Source organism: Electrophorus electricus, chromosome 15 (genome assembly GCF_013358815.1).
Source record: "Electrophorus electricus isolate fEleEle1 chromosome 15, fEleEle1.pri, whole genome shotgun sequence".
Lineage (NCBI taxonomy): Eukaryota > Metazoa > Chordata > Actinopteri > Gymnotiformes > Gymnotidae > Electrophorus > Electrophorus electricus.
Window position 1 is genome coordinate 14987663 of NC_049549.1, and position 18693 is coordinate 15006355.

Genomic DNA, 18693 nt, shown 5'->3' on the forward strand with positions numbered 1-18693 from the left:
AGACAACAACAACAACAATAATAATAATGTCTGAATCAATAAAAATCTCACATCTACACCTATCCATGTGTTCATATCCAAATAAGACCTAACTGATTGCTTAGGAAACATACACTGTTTGGTTGGGCCTTTAACCAGGACCTTTTAGTTTCAGTATGACAGAGATCACATGACTGACTACCATAACTGCAAGTCTAAACTAAATAGATTTCAGCTGGAAGTGCAAACAATGAGAAAAAACATGAACTGCAATCCTGTGAATGTAATCACACAAAAGACTGTCATGCAACGCGTTCAGAAATCAGCTCAACACGAAAACCTCTAGAGGTCAGCTGGCTTAGCCAAGCACGACAAGAGCGCAATTGTACTTCAGCAAAACATCCCCTGTACACATGTACGTAGACAAACAAACACATGCGCACGCACACACTCACGCTCACACTCCATTCTGCACAAAAGAAAAAGAAATACAACCACCGGAGGCCAAGACCGTTGCCGGGGTCTATGCCTTTCTTATCTGCCATCCAAATGGGAAGCCATGCATAAAAACAGCAGATAAGCCAACAATTTCCTTTTTACCACTACACCACTGCTCACCGTGGTTCTGTAGAGCACTGTACTGAATGGAACCAGGACAGTTTGGGCATGGTATCGTGTGTGCACATTGTGCCATTCATCCAGGGCAGGGTGGTAGGGACAGGGGAGCCAAGACCCTCCTTAATCCCAACACTTCATTCATCTGTGTGGAGTTCGGCTGTACAAGAACCTTATGGAAGAGGAAGCAGACTGCAAACGAATGCAGACTGGACAATAAACGTCATTAGACCCCTTACTTGCATGTTGCTGAGAAAGAATTTCAAGATGAGGAGAAAAAACTGCGGAGGAGAAGAGTCAAGGTTAGACTGTTAGACTGGCAGGCACTGGAGTTCACTGACCATGTCAGGTGATCGCCCCTCCTGAAAAAGAATGTATTCATCTCAACAACAGCCAACAGGACCGGTCGGCTCAATGACGGCGGCGACACCGGGGTGGGACTTTGCAAGCACTCCCCAGTGCCAGCATCAACAGCGGGAGGAAGAAGGAGAGAGGGGACTCACATCGAAGGCCTCACGGCGGGGGGCGTCCGCGCTCTGCAGCCAGCAGCGGCTCAGCTCGCTCAGCTCCAGGATGGGCTGCACGCGGAGACGCACTGTCTCGCCCGACTGCCGGATCATCTCCACGATCTCGTCCCTGCTCTTGCTTTCCACGTTACGCCCGTTGATCTCCACCAGGCGGTCGCCAGGCACCAGGCCGAGGGCAGCGTCCTTGGTGCCAGCACCGGGTTCGGCGAAGTGGACCACGCGACGGTAGACGGCACCGTCGGTGCCGCGGTCCAGCATGGTGGTGCGGCGCAGCGAGAAGCCAAAGTCGCCGGTGGCGCGGCGCTGCAGCTCCAGTTGGCGGGCCTCGGGCTCCGGCGGCGCCACCACGGCCGGGAGCCGCAGCTCGGCGGCGAACGTCTTCTCCACCACCTCCGGGATGTGGACCTTCCCGGCAGAGGCCCGCCACTGCTGCTGCTGCTGCTGCTGCTGCTGCTGGGCACTCGGCGTGCACTGCGGGTCCAGGAGCCGCACCTCCACCTGAGGGGAGGGCGCGGCGGAACTGGGACCCGACGGCGTGGAGCCCTCCGACAGGCTCTCCTCCTTGCTCCTCTGTGAGAAGGAGAAGCGCTTCATGATCTGGCCCACCTGCGAGCTCTGCATGGCCAGCGAGCCGAAGCGCGCCGCCCGCTCCCGGACGGAGCCGCGCGGGGCGTCCTGGCCCAAGTCCCCCTTCAGGTCGTCGCTGGAGCCGGCCGTGCTCAGCTGGTCAGCGTCCAGCACCACGCTGCTGCGGTTGCTCAGGTCGTCCGACTCGATGTCGGTCAGACTGAGCTCGGTGCTGCTGGCCACCTTAATCGGGATGGGGTTGGAGATCTCCAGCTTGCTCCTGGACTCCCGCTTAGAGCTGCGGTTAAGGTTGAAGAAGCCTCTCCGCATGCTCATCTCATCCAGGCTCCGGAGCTCCGCCGCGGACATCCGCTCCCGCTTGTCCCGCTTGTCCTTCTTCTCCTTGCGTCCTGCCTCCTTTTCTTTGTCCTTTTTCATCAAGTTGAACATGGTTCGTCTTGCAGAAATATATTCCCCACAGATGAGGTCCTGGTATCTTCAAATATGAAGGATTTTTCCATACAGAGACAGGATGACTAATGTAAGTCCACACTGGCTTAATTAATGTTGCCTAAGACAAAAAAAAAAAAGGTAACAAAGTCAGATATCGTATTTCTATAAACATTTAATCGAGAGGTTTAAAAAGAGATGGTGGTTGTCATTTTGGTAAAAGGCTTTAAGATATGACTGGACGTAAGAAAATGTGCTATACTTCTAATAGCAACAACAATACAATAATATTGCTAATAATAGGAGCAGGGGTTCGTGAATCGAGGTTTCAGGGGGACTTATGAAAGCCACAGGGCTCTAAACGCCAGCTTTCACATTCCTATTTTCCCAGCAGCGGGAGACCTCCACATCCCAACCAGCTCCATTAACAAGGGGCCAAATTCCTAAACCAAAGACAGCAAGCCATTCCTCCACAGCAGCCACTGGCAGCAGAGTCAGGTATTACGTGAAGCGTCACCACCCTGTCCAAAACTAAGGATACATTTGCCAATGCCACAATTTTACACAAATAGGAAAATGCCCACGATAGATGCATCCAAACACGTTCATCTTATTATCAAGCAGAAACAGCACAAGTGCCCTTTAAAAATGAAGGCGTCTGTGACAAGTTAGGTCTACTACACTTCAACTCTGCGGTATTAAACCGTGACCTGCGGTGACCCTGTAAAGGTCCGGCACTTTACATTCACACAGCGTATTCTGTCCGTGTACTGGATACCTTTACAGTATTTCTCAGACAGGGACCATACGTGGCACATTGGCGTTTCCCCTCGATTATACCATAGCGATAATTTTAAAAAAATCCATATTTAATAATGCGAAACGCGACCGATCCACACAGGAAGGTGTTAAGCTATTTAAGTGTGATCGATCACATTCTCATTGCCAGCATGCCTCGTCTTGTTTCACTCTGCCACGGAGACTCAGGTTTTAACAGGCCCAAGCAAACACGACTCGTAACGCATTGATATCTGTAGTTAACGAGCTACTGGGCTGAAGCGTGTATTGTACATTTCTTCTACCTCCGACAGGACGAACAGAGTCCCAGGAGGGGACCACAGAGCACCAGAACACGCAGTGGCCAGAGCCAGGAGAGGCCTGCCAAGCAGCAGATCTCAGATTTGATCCTTTAGCCAGTGAGGCGAGTAACGTTTGATGGACCAACGACGATGGAAAAGGCAGATTTAACCGACGAAGTTGACCATTAAAGGCTGAATCCGTGACCCTGCTTCGCTAGCGATGCCCGTCGCAGAGTGGGGGCACTTGAATTTCGTCGTGAAACCGGGGTTTTCTGTCGACATTGTGCAAACCTCGCTATATATATATAAAAAAAAGATACTGTGGAAGAAAGGACATTTGTTGTTTTAATATCGCGCCACAATTCGCATGGCTAGCCAGCAGGCTAACGTAGCGGCAGTTACCGCGGAGCTGGCAGCCTGTCCTTTCTTTGCCGTAACAATATCCCGAAAAACATCACTTAAACGGGGATACGTTCGCTATTTTGTAGTGAACTGGGCCAAAAAAACAACAACAACGCGCACACGGCTGCGCTGGACTCACCCGTTATCCCGGTAACCGGCCTCTGTGGAGAACGAGAGCGTCGGTTGGCGAGCTGCGTCTCTGTAGACGGGCGCAGCAGAGCCTCTGAGAACCGCGGGAGTCGCATGAAGTGACCGAGGCTGTCGGTTCGCCTCACGGTTCCCACGAAAACACGGTGATATGGCGCCCTCGCCTGGAGGAAATATGGAACTACAGGATGTGTTATCCATAAAGGAGATACGAACGGTAGGGGGGAAAAAAAGGGAACCTTCACTGCTTCGCTAACTAACAGAACGCTGCTTTAGACTAAAAGATAAGACGGAAACAACCATGACCACAATACCAGTAAGAATAATTATTAGGAATTTGACGAGATTCAATCTTACTTGACTAACTTATTTGTTGCGTTTCCATTTATAAAATAATTCGGAATTTATTTTCTGTTTTATTTTACTGATTTCCAGATCAATAAATTACTTATCAGGCTGCTGCTTGTTAAAGGTGCATTAGCAAATCTCCCTTTTTCTTACTAATTTCACTAAACTGTGAAATATATAGAACATAATGCAAAATGTAACAATGACCTCAGCACATGTGTATTCGCTGCCTGAGAAAACCTGCGTTCCGGGACAGAAATCTTGGTTTGTGTTTACATCGGCATCTTGTCAATCACTGCATGGGATAGTGCCAAGTACTGCATCCCTACTTCCGTTTGGCTAAGAAAACCTCCGGAATCCGGTAAGCGCCCCGCGTGGCCAGGTGCTTGTACTTGGACAAAAACACGCTGTCCTGCCAAAAATAACAACAAATGTGTAATAAAACAAATATTAAAAATGGAAGTCTTTTCCAAAATAGAAAGAATTACGTGCGAAGGGGGTGTAGTAAATAACGCTATCTAACCATACCCTTATTAACGGCCACCTCAAAATAAACATCGGAAATCTAAGATCAATCAATAAATGGAAGCTCTTAACTAGCCCCAATTAATGTTTTTAGGAGAGATACGTGTGTAGATTAATCTAGATCAAGACTCATTTGACAAGATTAAGTGTAGATTAAAACTCATTTGACTTCATAAGAAGAGTTTTTTAATGTAAACGTAGTCTGTATAAAGCACTGAACTGAGGATCCAAAGAGTAAAATAAATTGTTCCGTGCTGTTCTCTTCACTTTACCGATTGAGGTGAGTTAATTGAATGCTCACTAATGCACCTTTAAGTCCTCTCGGAGAAAGCGGAACCTGTTTGAATGCTACATTCTGTGGTTCTACTTGTTCCTCTGGTAGGTCTATTTGTTGTGGACATCAACTGATTACTGAGGAATTGAGAGTTTATAATGCTATAGCAAGACTAACTTTCCACCTGAAATCTTCTCTGTAGAGATGTATGAAGTTGTGAGAGATGATTAATCAAAGACTGCAGAAGTACCTGAAAAGTGGATAAACATTTGAATCTGTGTTCTGCCTTTAAAACACCCAGTGCCTTCACTGGTGATTAACGGGTTGTATTAGGATGTAATTTAGAGATGGACATCTCGTCGTATAGATGACACTCCTGCTAGAACCTACTAGACTTCTCTGGTCTGTGTGTGTGTGGGACACATTTTGTCAAGCACAAGGTGTTAAAGCGCCAGACCATGTTCCGTTTTTCATTCTGTGGGAATTCTCCTTCATTTCCAACATTGCAAAGACGAAGTTCACACGACCCGCCAGCAGGTGTCGCACGGCTCCGTTTCTCACGTCGGTTCCCCTACGTCATTACGTCGTATCTTACTGGGGAGCGGAGAGGGGGTTGGTGGACGAGGTTTTAAAACATGACATTATGATCGGAATCGCGCTCGCAACCCAAACGACAGTGGTCCGTTTCGACAGCTGTGGGGGAGCTGTCATAAGTGTATGAGGAGTGACAGAGAAAGGACTTTTACCCTAGTAAGGTAGCGGAGGAAGTGTGTGTGTGTGTGTGTGTGTGTGTGTGTAGGAAGGCGGGGAAGCTGGTGCTGGATTTAGAAGAAGGAAAACAACATGGCCGCCGTGGAGCTGGAGTGGATCCCCGAGACCCTGTACAACACTGCGATATCCGCGGTGGTCGACAACTACAGCCGATCGCGACGGGACATACGCTCTCTTCCCGAAAATATACAGTTTGATGTCTACTACAAGGTAACGACGGCTGTCCGTGCGCCGACCTTTATACAGATGGGCTGTCTGACTAACGTTAACTTACCCTGCTAGCTTATCTTAGCTTAGTTTAGCTCGGTTAGCTAACGGCGATGTTAAAAATTTTGGTTATTCGCAAGTAGCGGAACCGTTTGTGTTGTAACGGTAATAAGATACGTAGTAGTGTGTTATTTTTTTTTAAATGTCAAGGTTCGAAAAGAAATGACATGTGTTAGACGGATAGAAGACATACTGTGGTTTTAGATGTCAGATGTACAGCTAGGATGGTTAACTAACCAAGTTGGTCGGTAAAAGTAAATTTAACCGCCTGGCGTTGGGTAGCTTATCTCAGCTAAGTTAGTTACTGGCCGGCTGGGTGGGCTCAGCTAACAGGACACGGCTGTCCAGCTGATCGGAGAGATGAATTCCACGTATGCCGTTGGGTTTAATCACTGCTCTTCAGGTAAGTTAGATATTTGTTTAGAGGCGGTTAACTCCAACCTAGAGTTGGTTAGGTTATCTAGCGCTACGTAGTTGGCTTCCGAACAAACTTGAGCCATATAACTAGTCCACGGGTCGATTAGCTTTATATCGGCTTAATTATGGTTTTGTTTCAGAGAGGACTCATGCTTTTGTGGTGCACTTAACATGTCTTATATCTGTTATGGGTAATTCTAAAGATTTGTTGGCATAAAGAACTTTTAATTCATGACGGCCAGTTTGCTGGCTTTCCAACCTACCTTGGTGTCATAAATTGAGTCCTTCAACAGTCCGTTCGATAATAATGCACCTGCTTTGATTAAAAAACGTCTTTAATTAACTGGATACAGAACAAATCTTAGTTATTGCAATCACAATTTTCTTGTTTAATATGGCCATATGTGCAAATATGATTAGTATGGTAATACAGATGATGGATCAAGACGTTTGTGTGAGTATGAGATCTTCAGAGGTTGTTATATCGCATTGAAGTGGTTAAATTTGTGTCAGGCTTATATGGATAAAATATATATGCAAATGTATTTGAGGAAAATATGGTGCTATTAATGTACATTAGGGGGGAATAATTCCAACTAATTTTCTTTCTGCAATTTGTGAAATCATTTTATGGCAGTTTTTTAAAGTATGCTGAAGTTGTTGGATCATTTTCAAAAAGAAACAGATTGGCCAGTGTATTGGAGTTGCGCAAACTGTGTATTGTGTTTTTGTTATTGTTTCTGAGTGTCCTTTTGTTTTAGTACACCCGCTTCCTGCTGCTTTTACTTTCCCTAGGGAAAGTCTTGGTTTTCTGCTTTTGTGGCACATGGACTGTTATCAATCTGGCATTTTTTTTTTATTTCACAGCTTTACCAGCAAGGCAGGCTTTGCCAGCTTGGAGGGGAGTTCTGTGAGCTTGAGGTCTTTGCCAAAGTCCTCAGAGCCTCTGACAAAAGGTATTTCACAATTGAACCCAGCTGTGGCTTGTGTCCCTCTCGCATTGTCTGAAGTATTTCCCATTTCAGTGTTGGAACCTAATTATTTCTTTTGTAACTTTCTTCTTTTGTCTTTGCAAGTAAATGTGGGTCAGCTTACACAGTTGACATGTCATTTGGCATTTGTGGAAATTGTTGCTAGGATTGCTCTATAGCTTTTAAGTCTGTTTAATGACCACTTACCATGTTTATTTAAAATGTACCAAAAACAAACTAGATTTATGTGGATCAGACTTTTCATTTACACCAGGAACCATAAATACATGTGTGTGTGTGTGTGTGTGTGTCCCCCCTCTCTGTGTCTATTTTTTGCCTGTGTTGTAAACTCTCCCTCCATCTTCCCCTCTCCCCCTCAGACACCTCCTTCACCACTGTTTCCAGGCACTGATGGACCATGGCGTGAAGGTGTCCTCCATCTTGGCCAACTCCTTCAGCCGAAGATGCTCATACATTGCAGAGTCCGACGCTCACGTTAAAGAGAAAGCCATCCAGTTTGGCTTCGTCCTAGGTCAGCAGCTCTCTTTGAGTGGTGCCTGGTGTGTTGTCTTGTCGACGCTCGGTAGTTGACGCGTCTGTCTTCCTGTCAGGTGGTTTTCTGTCAGACGCTGGCTGGTACGGGGATGCCGAGAAGGTCTTCCTTTCGTGTCTGCAGCTGTGCACATTACATGACGAAGTTTTGCACTGGTATCGTGCGGTGGAGTGCTGTGTGAGGTGAGTCTATGTCGTTCTTTCTTAAGCACAATTAGTGCATTCTGGCCTTATTTTTGACAGAAGGCACATGGAAGTACTGTCATCAAGTACTGTTTACTGTCATTAAAGTAAGAATTTTGTTCCTGTTTTAGCTGGAGTTGTGAATTGAGCTCATCAGGCTAGATAAACATCATTTTGGTTGACTTAATATATCATGAAAGCAGATACAGTCTCTCTGTAATCATTGGTCAGCTTGACTCACCAAGCCACACCCCTGAGCCTGCCCCTGTTTGTATTGTCAGGTTGCTTCACGTGCGTAATGGCAACTGCAAATATCACCTGGGAGAGGAGACTTTCAAACAAGCCCAGTCGTACATGGACAAGCTAGCCAAACACGGGCACCATGCCAACAAGGCTGCGCTTTATGGAGAACTCTGCGCTCTGCTTTTCGCCAAAAGCCACTATGATGAGGTAAGGAGCCCAGTGCCACAGTATTATGTGCATTCAGCTCTGGGAATCACCATGCAGTGCTGTAGCTCAACCTTGTACTGCTGGGTGGGCAGTGTAAGCCCCACCACTGTCGGGCCCCTGAGCAAGGCCCTTAACTCTTACTTGCTCAAGTTGTATTCAGTCATAATTGTAAGTCGCTTTGGATAAGTGTCAGTTAAATGCCATAAATGTGTTGCAGGCATACCGGTGGTGTATAGAGGCTATGAAGGAGATCACGGTGGGCTTGCCTGTGAAAGTGGTTGTGGATGTCCTGAGACAAGCCTCTAAGGTATTGAATTAGTAGAGTACGATATTCACAATTGGTTCACATAAGGGTCAGACTGAGCACCATCAAGCTTCAACAATCTGTGCCAAAACGATAATCTAGTTTAAGGACCATAAGGATTAGCTGTAGTTTATGAGGATATAGGTCATTTTGATCAGCGGGTTGAAGTAAAGGTGAATTTATGCTGCATGATGTCCGCATCAAATAAACCTGTATGACCTACGCGGTTGTTTCTGCAGGCGTGTGTCGTTAAGCGGGAGTTCAGGAAAGCTGAACAGCTGATCAAAACATGCGTGTATTTCTAGCACGGTGAGATGCTACATTCTTTTCTGTCTTGTTTTTGCATTTCTGCAAAACAAAAAAAAAAAACCTCCATGACACGTTATTTTACTAACATCTGTATGCGTTTTTCAGGGAACATTTTGGACACAAGCACCCGAAGTACTCAGATACACTGCTGGATTATGGCTTTTATCTCCTAAATGTGGATAACATCTGTCAGTCTGTCGCCATATATCAGGTGGAGCAGAATTTCCTCCAAGCCTTTAACACATTTTGACAAGTGCTTAGGTCATTAATCATGTGCACGTGTTTTGTCACCAGACTGCCCTGGACATTCGGCAGTCCGTATTTGGAGGGAAGAATATCCATGTGGCCACAGCCCACGAGGACCTGGCCTACTCTTCCTATGTACACCAGTACAGCTCGGGAAAATTTGACGATGCACTGTGAGTAATTTTCTGTTTCTGAGCCTGCTAACAGGTTCTTTAGCTAGAGGGAGTTGTTTTAATTTCATCTGGTACATATTTGAAAATGGGGCAGGTGGGGGGCATTTATTTTATTTTATTTTTTTTTTTCTCCTTTCTTTTTCTTTTTTTTTGTTTGTTTGTTTTTTGTTTTTTTTTTGTATTACTGGGGAAGGATATGAGGATAAATTGTTGCTCTCTACCAAATGGGACGAACCTCCTTCTAGGAAGAACTCCATTTGAGTCATAAACATTATCCTGCAAGATGTGTAAATATTCCTTGGGGCTTTTCGAATCAAGTTCTCTTAAGGTGTTTTTGATTATCAAGAATGTGAATCCAAAAAGCTGTCGTCTTTGCCTTTAGCCCAGTTAAACTGCTCTGTCATAAAGAGGATGTCTCTGTTTCTGTTCATGGAAATGTTTATTCTAAAGGATAAAAATGTACCCGTTTGATGAGCAATGGGGCGCAGTGTTCTTACTCAAGACTCGTGCTGTTGTGTTTAGAATTCACGCAGAACGTGCCATAGACATCATAAATCACATTCTCCCAGAAGACCATCTGCTGCTGGCTTCCTCCAAGAGGGTGAAAGGTGAGAGTCACACTGTCCAGCGAAGTTCAGGGCTCACTCCCAGTTGTGCTGCTGGAGGGACCACCCCTCAGTGTAACACAGCTTTGTTACTCGGGGGGGGTCTTCCCCATCAGCCACTTTCTCCAGCTTTGGTTCCATTAAGCAAGATAAAAGAGAATTTGCTTCACTCTATTAGTGTTTCAGCAGGTCTAACATTGTGCTTTGTCCACTTCGGGGTGGTTATGTGCGTTGTCTCTTCCCGCCTTTGCATAGCCCTGATCCTGGAGGAGATCGCCTCGACTGCCATAATAAAGAGGCTGAAGAGCGCCTCCTGCAGGAGGCACATGATCTGCACCTCTCCTCCCTCCAGCTGGCCAAAAAAGCTTTTGGGGAGTTCAACGTACAGACAGCAAAGCATTACGGAAACCTGGGCCGCCTCTACCAGTCCATGCGCAAGTTCAAGGTCAGACGATCTTCCCTCATCCGTCTCTTTTTACGCTGGTTACATATGAATTAGAGACCTTACTTTTTTCCTTCTTGGAAAAGCAGGGAACGGCTTTCTGTAGCCTGATACATTTTCAGAAAAAGAGGACCCATTATACCCCTTTTACAGAAGTTAACACAGTTCGCTTGGGTCTTAATGACACGTCTGTGATGTGCTTCATTCAAAATACCACAAAGATCAAGCATCACATCACCCTTCTCAGGCTGTCAAAGCAGCCAGGCTCCAGGTGGCCGGTTGAGTGCCTGTCCTTTAAATGATAATGAGCCACTGCTCACCCGGCCCCTGGCTTGGTGCTACCATTGCAAATGTTGAGGACCCTGGGAGAAACATGGCTTCTGGAGAAAATGTAGCAGCGTAACCATTTATGTGTGATCCGCAGCCAGACAACGAGTTTGCTCTGAGGTTATTCCTCTGCTCATTCTATCAACTACATGCATATCTACACACTAAAAAGAAGCATGCCCACTTGCCAAATTACAGATGAATGTGAAGCACGTTTTCCCCCAGCACAACATGTTAAAGTCGCTAACTTTTGATGACCTGAAAGGAATGCGACTGTACCTTTTTGACTAGTGTTCACATGTTGATAGTTGGTGCACAACAGCCAAAGAAACATTCTAGCATAATTACATAGCATGATTTATTTTTTTAAATGCTGCATTTCCTTTTCCTGTGGTTTTGCCACAGTTGGTAATGATCCCTCTTTCAGTAAATGTGTCGTCAGTCCTGCCTTGTAGTAAGCCAGGTCGTAAAAGCTGTCACACACAAAGTGGGTACCACACGTGTACAGGTTTCTGTCAGCTGTGGCTGTGACGTTGCCTTTGAACTTTATCCACCCAGTTCTTCTGTCCTCTGAGGGTGGGATCTGACGTACCGTTTTGTGTTGGCAGCCAACAACAGAGTAGTTCTGCACTTAGCTCTTATCTTCAAGTTAATGCTAGCGGGTCTGGCACTTGAAGAGAAAATGGTGCACCTTTACAAAGATGGTTCTCAAGCTATGGGCGCCGATGTTCAGCGGGGGCCAGTGTAATTCTGATGACTGGCTTAGTGACACAGTCTTTCATATTTAGCTTCCTTTCTTTTGCTGATGCAGGTAGCTCACAAGAAATTGACTGGCTTGTCTTATTTCAGTTTGTGGGTTGGTTGTCACTCAGATACTCAATAGAGTACAGGTGCTAGAGGAAAAAAAGCTTTCAAAATATTCCAACAAGGGCAAAACTGTGTGTGTGCAGGAGGCAGAGGAGATGCACATCAAGGCCATCCAGATCAAAGAACAGCTGCTGGGACAGGAGGACTACGAGGTGGCCCTGTCTGTGGGTCACCTGGCTTCACTCTACAACTACGACATGAACCAGTACGACGATGCCGAGCGCCTCTACCTGCGCTCCATCGCCATCGGTGAGACCACATACACGAACAGACTGACTCACGCATACGCACCCCAAAGTCGGTGTCTCAGTGCAAGTGATGTGCAAACCCCCCCCCCCCCCCCCCCAGGCAAGAAGCTGTTCGGCGAAGGCTACAGTGGCCTGGAGTACGACTACAGGGGGCTGATCAAGCTTTACAACTCGGTGGGCAACTACGAGAAGGTGTTCGAGTACCACAACATCCTGTCCAACTGGAACCGACTGAGGGACCGGCAGTTCGCGGTGGCGGACGCACTGGAGGACGTCAGCACCAGCCCCCAGGCCACGGATGAGGTGGTGCAGGCCTTCCTGCTGTCGCACAGTCTCGCCGCAGGACGCTCGTGTATGGGCTAACGACAGGAGTGCATTCTCCTCACTCCACGCGCGCACACACTCAAGTCCATACACATTCCTGATCCCGTGTGACAGAAGGGATTGAGCATCATGGTCACTTGGCTCAGGAGACCCTTTATCCCTGTTCACAGTCCTGAACCCTGGGAGAATGCCGTGGCGTCTCTCTCTCTCTCTCTCTCTCTCTCTCTCTCACGTGTGGGATAAAGCCGCCTTCCAATGGCACCATGGCCCACTTTCCTACAGACGATCTCCAGACTTCAAAAGATCAGACTTTCTGATTTCCTACAGAAGAGAGAAAACTGGGCTAAAAACCCTACAGAGACATTGTGATCTCGTTTTATCCATTGAAATCTAAAATGCCTGTTAAGTTTGCTTGGGGTTTTTGTTTTATCCCCCCATCCCCAATCCCCTTCCTTCTAATTTTTTTTGGGTGTCTAAAGCGTTGCTCCACCACTCATCACTGAAGCGGGCTCCCTGCGCTACCTCAAGCAGTCTAGGTAGTGGCAACTGATGCAAGCCTTCGCCCCTGAGACAAGTGAAGAACAAACACACTAGCGTTTCTGTTCTTATGAATGTCGCTGGTATGCAGCTCCGTGTGACGCACAGTCCTACGTTAAGGTTTACCAGTATGTTCGAGTAAGAGGAGGGCTCTGTTACTGATCAGGCCATTTCTGAGTGTCTTTTGCCTCTCATGCCATGATAAAACTAATTGACAAATAGATTTACTATTGCTCTAGATGCAGTTTGTTTTCTGATTGCTTTTTAAAAATATATATATTCTACATTAGTACCAACGTGAATTAATTTAAAATGCCAATAATTTATATGCAAACTGTGCTATAACCTTTAGGTTTAACATAGAAAGTGGTGAGCCAAAACCACTTCTGATAAAACTGGGGGTGAGATGTGGCTACTGCTGTGAGTGAAGAGACACACAGGACTGACGTTGCCACGCTGACCATTGCTCAGTCAAACAAGACTGAGACACACACACACATACACGATGATGATGATGTTACTGTTATGTTATGTCTCCAGCTCTGTGTTTCATCATTGACCTTTCAAACTCTATCCAGACTTGCAATGATGGAAAAACTCTGACCTTCTAAGAGCTGGCAGGAGACCCACAGAAAAGAGCTGATCATTGCAGCTGGCTTCGTGAAGAGGCCTCCACTACAGAGGGACCAATTCTGTTATGGGGGTGGAGGGGGATGTTGGGGAAGCTCTGAGCACCGCCTACAGGTCTCCTGTAGAGTTTGAGCAGACTGCAATGTACTCTTGGCTATTCAGTTTGTCACCTGCACTTCCATTTATAAGTGAAGACCTCTCTCCACCCATTATGAAATCCACAAATAAATACAAAGGCTCTTCGCAAGGTTTTGCAGTAAAAGCATGTTTACACAAAAACATAAAACGTCTAACAGAGGCAGTATTCTTATATTCTTCAGAGTTCCAAAATGGCATATTCAGACATGTGGTCTTTTCTACTGGACTGTAAGTTTAATCGAAGTTTAATGACAACAGAGGTCAGGAGTGTCCTCCGTGACCCCAGCGTTAGCTAATGTCCTAGCCAGAGCCTAACAGGACACTCACCTGCTATCACACTGCGTTGGAGGCCTTTTGCAATAGCTTGTTCTGGACTAACCCCTATTGTCAGTACAAGGGATTCAAATGCAACACTAACTGGGCTAGCCCAGTTCTGGCTCAAATAAGACCCAGGCTGACCTGGACCATGTGAGGATACTGAAGTTGTCCACATTTCTGAAAAACCCTTTAATGTTAAAGACTAATTACAACCTTGTCTTTTCCAATCAGACGGCCTGAATCGGAATCGAGATGGGAGAAGAGACTGCCTCGTTCACTCAAACTAGATAAATGACAGGAATATTAAGTTCTATGAATAAAACAAGCTGTGATCTTAAAACGTGTTTCCATGATTTGTAGTAATGCGGTTAAATTGTAGTGGTCATCTGCAGCAAGTTGTCAGATTGTGTAACAGAAGCTAGAAGTCAAATTCTTGGAGGTTTTATTTTGCAGTTTTAAGAATGCATTTGCGGTTCCAACCTTTGTAATATTTGTTGGTGTATTGGTCCCTATACAAGGAAAAGAAAAAGAACAATATAGTCAAGTAAACTTCTCTTTTTTTTTTAATGACGCTCCTAATTTGACATGCAGCTCTGAAATCTTTCTTGTGAAGGTTAAGGGCTCTTTGGTGAACCTAAACTGTTATTCATTTGAATTGTGCGTAATGATGATGATGAGCGATGGAGATTTTGAGAATGAAACATCCAGAGGGATCCTCGTCTCATTTTAGTGGGGCTGTAGTTCCCACCCCAAAGGTGCTTCTGCATTAATTCTGCTATTTCTCTTTTAGAGGACACCTCTTGTTGCATGTTTGAGTAATAACATTTTATACACACACACACAGATGCATACCTGCAAATGATTGTAATTCCAGAGAGTGTTCACATAGAGTGAACAATCTATGGTTACACTAACAGTAATCAAATTTCCCTGGAACTTTGTGCCTCTGAAAAAGGTGAAACCACAATGAATGAATGGCTGGTGAATGAAAGTTCTGGTGGACCAGGGACTCCTGAATGTTTAACTGAATTGCCATGTAAAAGACTCAGTGAATGAATGAATGAATGAAAGTGTCTCAGTTTGAAATGCAAAATTTTTCAAAGTACTGATGAGACTTCAAAATGGTCTTGATTATAGGCTTTGGGGAGGATTAAAAAATCATCCCAGACTCTGCTGGGACCAGACTGCACACTGGATGTGTAATGATTCTGCAAGAAAATAAGACCAGTGTCTACAGACAGGGAGAGTAGCCTTTTTTGAATTATGTTAATTGGGTGTCCATGAAAATCGCCATTCTTGCACGGTATACACACACTGCCACATTCAGGTTACAGCCTAAGCTGTGTTGGGGACAAGCTGCCTTACTATGCTACTAGTTCAGCTACAGGTCCGAAAAGTTTGTAGTGGTTTATTTTCAGAATAATTTTTAAAGAGGTTCACCTCACTCTTTCAGCCATGTGGCAAAATAGGTTCGACAAAGATACTTTCTACGTTCTTTCTGGTTTAAAATAAGTTATAGTTCTATTATATTCAGTTATAATGTTTTATGGTTTGCTAACTCATTAATTCTTTCACTTAGTGTTTATCTATTAATTATTATTATTATTTTAATCAAAATATTAACTCTGTCCAAAGTAGTGCTGCTGTAGCATAATTACAACCATCAACGAGCAGCTGGTATCTTAGCAACTACACGTTTGGAGAAGCTTCCCCAACACTGAGCCGAAGTGCTAGTACTTTTTCCCTTGAGTACATCTGGCATTGTGATGGCACCTAAACAACTTCAGTACGAAACACAGAAATTAACCTTCTTTATTCCACTTAACTTGGATGGTCATGAATTCATCATCGCTTGTGCCACAATAAGCCTTTGCTCAGAGATATCTTCACCTTGGGTTCAGGCATCTGATGTGTGTAACCACAACTATTTTTGTCTCAGTAGGGTCTCTTGTACATTGTATATCTGTAACCGTCAAATCATATTAAACTCATTTGTATCCACAACAATTGTGTACACCTGTAACTAATTCTAATGGGGAAAAGTAATACAAATTAACTCTATACCTTGTAGTATCATTTTCTTTTGACAGTGCTACAAGCGATATTAAAATACATTTGTCCCCACATCTCCACGTACACTTGCAAATGTGTATGCAGCGTCTAGGGTCTGTGTCTCATGTTGAATGCAAAAAGTGTCCTTTACTGCTTTAAGATGATTAAAGGAGTAACATTTAGTATATTCAACAGGAACATATTAAAATAAGTTAGCATTTCAAGTATTCAAACCTGTCACCAAAAATAAATATACTATTTCACCATAGTATTGGTACACTTACACTGCAAGACTTCCTCAGCTCCAGCCTTGTATATACAATAAACCTCTCATCTCTACACTACATCTTGTAGCTTTGTCTCCTTTTCCATTCTTCCCTTGCAACTTTCCGGTAGCACCTAGTAAATTCAAGTAAATAAAATGTACTCTTCACTCACGGTTTGTTCCCTGGTGGAACCCACTGGAGTTATGTGTTGCTTTAATGTCAAATCATTATGCTTCAAATAAAAAATTCAGCAGTAAATTGTCATTCAGAAGTCATCATTGCTAGATGCCTCTGTAACTTCAGTGCACTGATATTGTAACAGAATAAGTCACCCTTTATAACCAGCATTAAACTCAAGCCTTCCCCATTTCTAGTGGGAGTACTTTTAGTGTGCTCTTCACAAATCTTTATTCCCTTTTCTCTTCATATTCATTCACTGATAAGTAGCTAATAAGCAGCACTTCTTCAAAAACAACCATTAGTGCCAACCAGTATAGTGACTGCATAGCATAAATTGTAGAAATCTGTGGAATTAGACACGTCCTGGTTCACTGTTGGGCAAAATGATGCAAGACATGGTCCATTTGTCCATTTTAACAGAACACAACCGAGTAATCACACAGGTGAAATTCTATTCAAGCAAAGGAGCAGCCCTCACCTCAGCAGCTCAGCACGAGTACGCCCAGTGTGCAGCCAGCTGGGCACGGGCAGCAGCCTCAGGAGCACACGATGCTGGCATACAGCCACACAGGCAGGCCATGCAAACTTCCTACTGCCAACACATCCTGGGGAGTTCGGAAACCAGCAGCAATAATGGTGTGTCTGTTGCATATTACAGTTGTCCAATCCAATTAAAAAAAAAAAAAAATATATATATATATATATATATATATATATATATATATATATATATATATATATATATAATGTATTAAATTTACCTAAATACCAAGTAAACAGATTTTTATTTTCAGGAAAATCCTTGCATACCTTTTGCCATGACTGCCTGCACCCAGATTGGACTCTCCATAAAAGAATTCTTCCACTGTGGACCCCTAGCGTTGTGGTTGCAAACAAATATGCACCATTCTATTGAAGAGACCAACCAGCTCACAGGGGCCCACAACCTTAGTGTCAGGCATCAAAAATATAGGGGATGATCTAATTTTGCCGCATATAGCTTGGTCCAAAGTTGTCCACAACCACATCCAGCCAAGCTCCAGATCGCGAGGTCTGCTTGAGTTGCCTGGCTACCCAAGCATCTAGGCCTGACACACAATAATGAAACTCTAAACACACCTTCGTGCACAAACTGAAAATGTGCAGTGTTTCTGTTTTAAATAAAACAATAAAACATAAGCTTAGATGTTCACTCTTAGCACCTACCATCTAATAAGACTGATGAGGTATATACAGAAACAAAAACTGCTGGGTCATTGAAGACAAGCGTAAAGGACCAATGCAGCTCTAATGTAACCTACGAACGACGGACACTAACCATATCTGTACAAGTCACCAACTGCCCACACACACACTTATAAAAGTGGTGTGATGCATCAAACTCTCACCAATTATACTGGGAATATACAGAAAACCGTGAAGTCCCATGTCAGAATCACTCGCAGGCTATAAGTCAACTAGTCTTGCGCGTTTTGGTCAACATAGAAAACACCAGAGAAACAGACGCACCCTCTCAAACCGAAGGATTTCTCAGAAACACTAGCCACAGTTATATCTATCGCTGTCACCCCCTCACACGTCCAAACTCCGCTTCTTCTTCCGTTTTGTGGAGCCTAAACGGCGTTAGGGCCATTACCGCCACCTAAAGCACAAATAAACCGTCATGATTTTTCCATCACTGTTTCTGGAGAATGAAACGATTGACCGTAAGAGAGCGCCAAAGGAGCGTAGTGTGGACTGCAAAGATACGAGAGCTGCCTCTGGCCTATGCATAATTTATCTGTAATAAGATATATGTATAACTGTTATAACTAAACATATACATAAGCTATATGTATAACTGTTATAACTGAACACACACACACACACACACACATATATATAGTCCTACAAATTAAGATACACAGACAATGCAGTGGGAAATACTATCAACCTACTAACCAACCTATACCTTATCTAACTTATCTGACTTGAAACTATAAATACTATAAGAAAACAGAATATAAGAATTGTTTCGAATACGAGGCATCTTTTATCAAATTGTTCACACCAGAATGAATGTCAAAACCACCTGTCCAGGGGACAAGTAATACCAGAATTATCCATTCCATTTAAACCACAGTAAATAGCTTTACTGGATCATTAAAAATGATCTAGTAAAGTTATTTTTTAGGGTTATCTGCTGCTACAATAAAATAACATT

The 18693-nt window shown here is 44.3% G+C and overlaps 2 protein-coding genes and 1 long non-coding RNA gene across 4 annotated transcripts in view; 1 reads left to right on the forward strand and 2 right to left on the reverse strand.

Annotated features, from left to right (window-relative positions):
• Positions 1–3847, reverse strand: part of myo18ab (myosin XVIIIAb) — a 70423-nt gene extending 66576 nt beyond the window's left edge. For both annotated transcript variants that reach the window (XM_035534229.1, XM_035534226.1), the window contains exons 1-2: positions 3759–3847; positions 1098–2259 (exon numbers count right to left, since the gene is read on the reverse strand). In XM_035534229.1, the coding sequence (XP_035390122.1) occupies positions 1098–2138 (1041 nt within the window). In that variant the 5' untranslated portion in view covers positions 2139–2259; positions 3759–3847. The remainder of the gene's footprint in view (positions 1–1097; positions 2260–3758) is intronic.
• Positions 3848–5516: 1669 nt separating this feature from the next.
• appbp2 (amyloid beta precursor protein (cytoplasmic tail) binding protein 2) lies at positions 5517–13991 on the forward strand. Its single transcript, XM_026997691.2, is given in 15 exon segments — positions 5517–5894; positions 7236–7324; positions 7720–7871; positions 7951–8074; positions 8356–8524; positions 8742–8831; positions 9068–9121; positions 9124–9137; positions 9243–9348; positions 9432–9556; positions 10079–10164; positions 10417–10437; positions 10440–10606; positions 11881–12046; positions 12146–13991. Coding segments are annotated over 15 exon segments (1764 nt in total). The 5' UTR covers positions 5517–5756; the 3' UTR covers positions 12409–13991.
• On the reverse strand, positions 12345–18055 carry LOC118242541. Its single transcript, XR_004776896.1, has 3 exons — positions 17301–18055; positions 16969–17095; positions 12345–15955 (listed from the first exon to the last, which is right to left on the reverse strand). It is a non-coding gene; the product is annotated as an uncharacterized LOC118242541 (long non-coding RNA).
• Positions 18056–18693: the final 638 nt, after the last annotated feature.